Source organism: Trichechus manatus, unplaced genomic scaffold (assembly GCF_000243295.1).
Source record: "Trichechus manatus latirostris isolate Lorelei unplaced genomic scaffold, TriManLat1.0 scaffold00076, whole genome shotgun sequence".
In the NCBI taxonomy this organism is placed as follows: Eukaryota; Metazoa; Chordata; class Mammalia; order Sirenia; family Trichechidae; genus Trichechus; species Trichechus manatus.
Window position 1 is genome coordinate 12,846,808 of NW_004444012.1, and position 7,221 is coordinate 12,854,028.

The 7,221-nt window shown below is 36.0% G+C and overlaps 1 protein-coding gene across 1 annotated transcript in view; it reads left to right on the forward strand.

The window, feature by feature from the left end:
* The first annotated feature begins 2,658 nt into the window (after positions 1–2,658).
* Positions 2,659–7,221, forward strand: part of TERB2 (telomere repeat binding bouquet formation protein 2) — a 43,636-nt gene continuing 39,073 nt past the window's right edge. The window contains exons 1-4 of the mRNA XM_004380741.1: positions 2,659–2,722; positions 2,838–2,919; positions 4,991–5,130; positions 7,081–7,142. Of these exons, the coding sequence (XP_004380798.1) occupies positions 2,659–2,722; positions 2,838–2,919; positions 4,991–5,130; positions 7,081–7,142 (348 nt within the window). The remainder of the gene's footprint in view (positions 2,723–2,837; positions 2,920–4,990; positions 5,131–7,080; positions 7,143–7,221) is intronic.

Below are 7,221 nucleotides of genomic sequence, written 5' to 3' on the forward strand. Positions count from 1 at the left end.
TGCCTACTGGTACATGGGAGCAAGTTTCTCTAGGTATACACCTAATAAATGCTGGATAAAAGAGTATGTGCATCTTCAACCTTACTAAGTAATGCTGAATTGGTCAAAGTGATTGTGCCGATTTACAGTCCCACTAACACTGGGAGTTCCCATTACTCTATGTCTTTGCTAATTCAATTTTTACCAATAAGGTGGGTATGTAACAGTATCACATTGTGGTTTTAGTTTGCATTTCCTTGATTACCACTGTAGCTGAACATCTTTTCATAAGTTTATTGGTCGTATGAGTTTCTTCTTCTGTGAAATGTTATTCAGGTGTTTGCCCTTTTTTGTATTGGGATGTTTGTCTCTTACTGATTCATTAAAAAAACAAACAAACAAACAAACAAACCATTGCCATCAGTTGATTCCGACTCATAGCGACCCTACAGGACAGACTGGAACTGCCACATAGGGTTTCCAAGCAGCGGCTGGTGTATTCAAATTGCCAACCTTTTGGTAAGCAGCCGACCTCCTAACCACTGTGCCACCAGGGCTCCCACTGATTCACAGGGTGACATATATTCTGGATACTGATACTTTGTTGGTTATTTGTGTTTGCAGGTATCTTCCCTCATTTTGTGACTTGTATTTTCACTCCAATTATGGTGCTTTTGATAAACAGAAATTTGTCATTTTAATGTAGTCAAATTTATCTATCTTTTCTTTCATTGTTAATACTCTTTTTGTCTTGTTTAAAAAATTCCTTTCCTACTCTGATTGGAAACCCTGAGGTCAAGGAGTCCTGGTAGTGGAAGGGTTAAGTGGTCCGCTGCTAACAGAAAGGTTGGTGGTTTGAATCTGCTGGGAGAAAGAGTTGGGAATCTGCTCCTGTAAAGATGACAGCCTAGAAAACCGTATGGGACAGTTCTACTCTGTCATATGGGGTTGCTATGAATCGAAATTGACTCAACGGCACCTATCAAAACAAATCCTGAGTTCAAAAATATACTATCCTGTATTTTATTCTATATATTTTAAAGTATTGTATTTCGTATTTAAATGCTTAATGATTTAATCAACTACAAAGTAATAACAAGTATACATTTGCATGTACCTAAAAACATTATTTGAAAATATATGAAGCAAAAATAAACAGACCTACAAGAAAAATTACTAACTCCATAAATAACATGCCTTCTCTCAGTAATTGATAAAAGAACCAGGCAATATGATTAACAAACTTGACCCAGTGAACGTATATAGAACACTGCACTCAACAACCCCAGAACATCCAACGACTGCAGAACATTCTTTTTAAACACACATAGAGAACACTGACCATACACTGGAGTCATTAAAAAAAATTTCAACAAATTTCAAAGGATTATAATCACACAGTCCATATTCTTTGACTTGAATGCATTTAAACAGAAATCAATAACAATAAGGTAACTTGAAAATCACATGTATTTGGAAACTGAAAAATATCTCAAATAATCCATGGATCAAAAAACTCATATTGGAAATGTGAAAATATTCTGAATTAAATGATAATGAAAAATTACATCTCAAAAACTTGTGGCACAGAGCTGAAAGGGAAATGTATAGCCTTATATGCACATGTTAGCTGAAAGGTTGGGGATTTGAGTCCATGCAGAGGCTCCTCAAAAGAAAGGCCTGGCAATCTATTTTTTAAAAAATCAGCCATTGAGAACCCTATGACGCACAGTTCTACTCTGACACACACGGGGTTGCCATGACTCAACAGGAACTGGTTTGATTTTTTGGTTTATGCACATATTAGAAATACAAAAAGACTGAAAATCAATCATATATTTCAAGAAATTAGAAAAGGAACAATTTAAAACCAAGGGAAGTAGAAGGAAATCATAAACAGCAGAAATTAGAGACAAAAGAAATATATAAGAGAGAATATCAACAAAGCCAGAAGTTCATAGTTTATCCTTTGAAAAGACTAATAAATTGACAAACCTCTAGTGTGACTAAAAAGACACAAAAAACCAGTATCAGAAATGAAAAAGGAACTGTCACTACAGAGTCTGCAAGCATTAGAAAGGATAATAAAAGATTTTATGAAGAACTTTACATTAATGACTGAAATTTTAGATTAAATAGACCCAACACCAGAAAAAATATAATTTATCAAAATTGATGTAAGAGGGGAAAAAACTGTAAAAAAAAATTATAATTTTGAGAAAATTGATAATTTGAACACTGGTGCTACTTGACTATAGTAAAGGATTATTGTTATTTTTTAGAAGTGAAAAGACTTTTTTTTTAAAGTCATCTTTCAGAGATTCAAATTGAAACATTTATAGATATAAAATATGTTTCACTTCAAAGTAACACTTGATGTTGCGGAACCTGTGTCCATGCCTGTACAACACAGCACAATGCCTATGTTAATATTCAAGGTTTAAAACTCACAAGCAAGAGTACTTCTCCGTGGTATCGATGGAAAACTGAGAGACTTCTAAACAATCCAAACAGCTGGTCACCTCAGCCTGGTAGTTACCGATCTTTTCTCCCTGTGCTTCAGACCTTTCCCGCCCCTGCTCTTAAGAACCAATCAGCGAGCTCGGCTCCAGCCTGAGACCAATCAGCGAGCTCGGCTCTGGCCATTCTTTCCCAATGTCCTTTCGTGAAGGCGGCGCCATGTTCCAAGGCCAGCGGGGTTGGTTCTGTCGCAGCGTTAGCTCGGATCTGAGGCAGCTGTGGGGTAGGAAGCTGTGCTGAAGGGGTGGGTTGGGTGGTGAGGGGAGCACTCCTTCCTCCCCCTGGTGTTTTGGCCTCAGGGTGCCTGCTAAGCTCACCCTGTGCTCTTGCCTCCACAGTGGCAGAAGGGGGGACGATCAGTGATCCGCGGGCCGCCGAATTCTTGTTCAGCTGTGACGCCTCACACCCAGACACGCGGAGGTACCTAAAAGCCACCTGGCAGTGGCCCTTGTGTCATGATGAGCCAAGAGTTGGGGATGGAAGTTGCAGTCCGTTAATAAACATTGATGATAAGAAGAGGCTGGAAACAAGCAAGCTTTCAGTCCTAGATGTAAAAAAAAAAAAAAAAGAGGATAACCTATCTTCTCTCCTTTCTGCTCCAAAGACCTGGCCTCCGTGGGTGCTTGGTCTTTCCCTAATTCCAGAGGACTGTTTCCAGCAGTCGCTCCCACATCTCCACATGGCACCTGGAAGGCCCCCATACTCAGTATGTTTAAACCAAATTTCATTATTCCTCACGCCTGCACTAGGTCCTGTGTTCTCAAACTTAAAACCTTTGTAGTTTCTTTTGATTAACAACCCCTCTCCCTGCATTATTCAGTCAACACCAAATTACATGGATTGTACCGCTGAAAATTCTTCATTCTCACTGCCACTATCTTAATATGCATCCTAATGGCCTCTTGCTCAGGCTATCGCAGTAAGTTCCGAGGAGGCTGCTCTGCCTCGAATCTCCACTCACCGTCCCCCTTCACATAGCTGGTCAGTTTACGTTTACAAAACAGGTCTGATCACCGCCCTGGCTCTGCCCCCATTCTTTTCAGAGTCTTCTGATTACCTACATTTTTAGATCCAGGTTTCTTCTTGGCCTGGCCTATCTTGTATATTTCGCAGTTTTTCTTCTGGTGGCTTCCATAGTCCAGTCAACCTGAACTGCCAGATCACCAGAGTTTTTACCTTCCTTCCCTTTTAATTTTTTAGGATTTGAAAAAATTAAAAATTAATTAAAATAGAAAAGTACAGATAATACAGCAAACACTTGTGTACTCACCCAGAAGTGATGGTTGTTAACATTCTATCAAATTCTCTTCATGTCTTTTTAAGACAAAAACCTAACATAAACCTAACAAAATCTTGTTTGGTTTTCAATCCCAGATTCATTCGCTCCCTCCCAACAAGCATTGTTGCTATGAATTGGTTCATTTTTTTCAAATACCTTTTATATATACGTGGGTACATATATGGGTACCCTTGAAGAACAAATAAACGTTCTTGTGGGGTATTTTTAATGAACAAAAATTATATCATAATGTATAGTTTTGCAATTTGCTTTTTCTACTCAATGTTTTCAAGTGTTAATTCATACCGATACAAGTTGGTCTGGTTCATTCCTTTTTAACTGCTGTTGCATTGTAGGATATAACACTTTGTCCATTTCTCTGTAGACAGATTTCCAATTTTTGCTTTTTACAAAGAGTGCTGAAGAAAATCCTTATATATGATCTTTATGTACAGACAAGAGAGTTATATATGCAAGTAAAATCGCTGGGTTTTAGGGCATGTACATTTTAAAATATAATAGGTACTACCAAATTGTTCTCCAATATAGTTGCATCAAATTACACTCTCAACAGCAATGTATGACATCCTGTTTCCTTGAAACATTTACCAATACTTAGAAATATAAGTCTTTGTAATTTTTGCCATTCTGAAGAGCGAGAAGTGATATTACATTACGGTAAAATTTGCATTTTTCTGATTATTGCCAGTGTTTTTCCAAGCCCAGCGGTTTCTCATTATTGTGCCTTCATGCATACCTTTCTTTCTTCTTGTAATGCCCTTCCTCTTATCTCTATGTTCTTTTTCAAGGACTAGGAAAAATCTTGCCATCTGTGTGAAGGCTTCCTTAACTACATCCCCCTCTCTCACCCCAGAGTTAATTGATCCCTCTTTATAGTAATGACTACGGATAAAACTCATGGGCTGTTGATGTCCAGTAAACAACATACTGTTTTACATCAAGTTTCTAAATTCAGTTGATCATTAACCAAGTCTCTAAAGCTGAGATTTGCCTAGATTTAGACCAGAAAACTAGTAACAGCATGTGTTTTTACTTTCTTGCCAGAAAAAAAAAAAAAAGACCAGCGTGAATGTGCCCTTTGATGTAATCCTCCCCTAATTCAAGTTATTCTTTGGTTTTTAAGGTGAATTGAGAGATTGAATACATTCTTGGCTATTTCATAAACTAAAATATTTTCTTTCCTTCTCCTAGAATATATCAGAGCATTGATTACATAGAAGATAACGCTACAGTTTTTCATGCCTACTATCTTTCTGCAGTAGCTAATGCTGAAATAAAGAACTCAGTGGCATTAGGTCATTTCGTTCTTCCTCCTGCTTGCTTGCAAAAAGGTTAGCAAAGATTATTCAACCAATCCCTGTTAGACAGCCTAATCTAGTTACAGGTTCCCCAACTTTATTGATCTTTGTTCTCAATCACAGATTTGTATCATTTAAGTGGAAAAAGCATGGACTTTGGATCAGATTGACTTGGGTTTATAGCCTGGCTTTTGTTTGTTAGTTGTTCATTGACATAGTCATTGAGTTCCTACTGTGTACCAGATGCTGATGGAGACCTTGCCCTCACAGTGCTCACAGGTTAGGAGCCAATCCAACATTTACTAGTTTTGTGACCTTTAGCAAGTTATTTAACCTCTCTTGGGTTGTTCTGAAGATTAAATGAGATAACATATTAAGGTGTCTGAAATAGTGAGCATTTAATATTCACTAAATGTGTTCTGTGCTAGTTTTAAATCTCTTTATTATTTTCTGAGTTTTTTCTTCCAATATTTAAAAATTTGCCATGATATTAAGCCCATATGTTTGTATTGTTCTTTATACTTTTGAAAGTACTTTCATATTAATTATTTCAGCAACCCTGTGAAGTAGGAAGTGCAAGTCAATAAGGAATCTGTTTCTGGAATTTGTTATTTTAGTTTCCCCTTCTTGGAACACCCTTTCTTATCCTGTTATTCTGTCTAAATTTTATTTATCTTTTATAGATATCACATTTTTAATAGGTCTTGCATTATTACTATCTCCAGAAAGACAGACTGAAGCCGCATATAAATTCTCAGTGAACAGAGTATAAAAAACAAACAACCCTTGAAAAATATTTCCATAGAAGAACCTTTAGAAATCTTAAAAATTGAGTTCTCTCCATAGTTGATGTCCTGGTAAGACAGTTATAAAACTGTTCTAAGTGGTTATGCAAATAAATTAATGACTGGATGGGAGAATTGATTTATCCAAACACTGTTTGTGCCAGGCAGTGAAAACAACGTAGTCCCCGGCTTCAGGGAGCTCATATTGTAGGATGACTGTCTGATCTGATTTTAAATTATCGCTCCTATTCTGCCTTTGAGTTTAGTATCTTACATTAAAACATATTTAAAAAAAATTTTTGAGTGTAATTTAAATAGAAACTTGCCCCTTAAAAATAAAAATTATGTATCTTTTTAATCCATTTAGAGCAGTACTACGTAGTAAAAATGTGAGCCACAAATGCAAACCACATATGTAATTTTAAATATTCTAGTAGCTACATTAAAAAGAAATGGATAAATAGGTGAAATAAATTTTAATAGTATATTTAACTCAATACATCCAAAATATTATCACTTCAACATGTAATCAATATAAAAATTATTGAGATATTTTGCATTCATTTTTTATATCAAGTCTTCCAAATTTAGTGTTTATCTTACACTTACAGCACATCTCACTTTGGACTAGCCACATTTCAAATGCTGTTTCCACATGTAGCTAGTGGCAACTGTACTGGACAGCATAGGTCTAGAGGAATGCTACCCTTTTTGTCCTCCAGCAAGCTAATGTTTGAGGTCATTGACCTAGGATGATGACGTAGTACCATGCTTACTAGACATGTTACCCACCCCCTAATCTTTTAGCAAAGTAAATTATTTAATTCTTGAGGACTCTGCTGTACAAATTCAGGAATTTCATTCTTTTTATTTTTACTGGTCAAAGGTCTTCTTTATTAATGCTTGGACTAAAGTCACTGACATCTAATGAAGATATATATTCCAGCAGGAAACATCTACAACAATGATTCTCATAATGTATAAGAATCATCTGGGGAGTTTGTTAGAAATGCAAATTGCTGAGTGCCTCCTCAATGATCTGATTCAATAAGAATCTACATTTTAAACAAGTATCTTAGGTGATTTTGATGCAAGCGGAAAAAACTCTGGCCTAGAAATTTCAGAAAAGCAAAAGTCAGAAAATTCTACAAAGTTACTTTTTAAAAAAATACTATTGGATTTGTTCTTACTATCACAGAAATAAGAAGAAAAATTGGTAATTTTATTTGGGAACAAGACCAACATTCCTTGATAGAAAAGGTAAGAATAAATTGATATACTTGATTAGAATCTGCATTTTCAAAAATATTTCAAAGCAGTGTAATCTTTAAAATGTTCA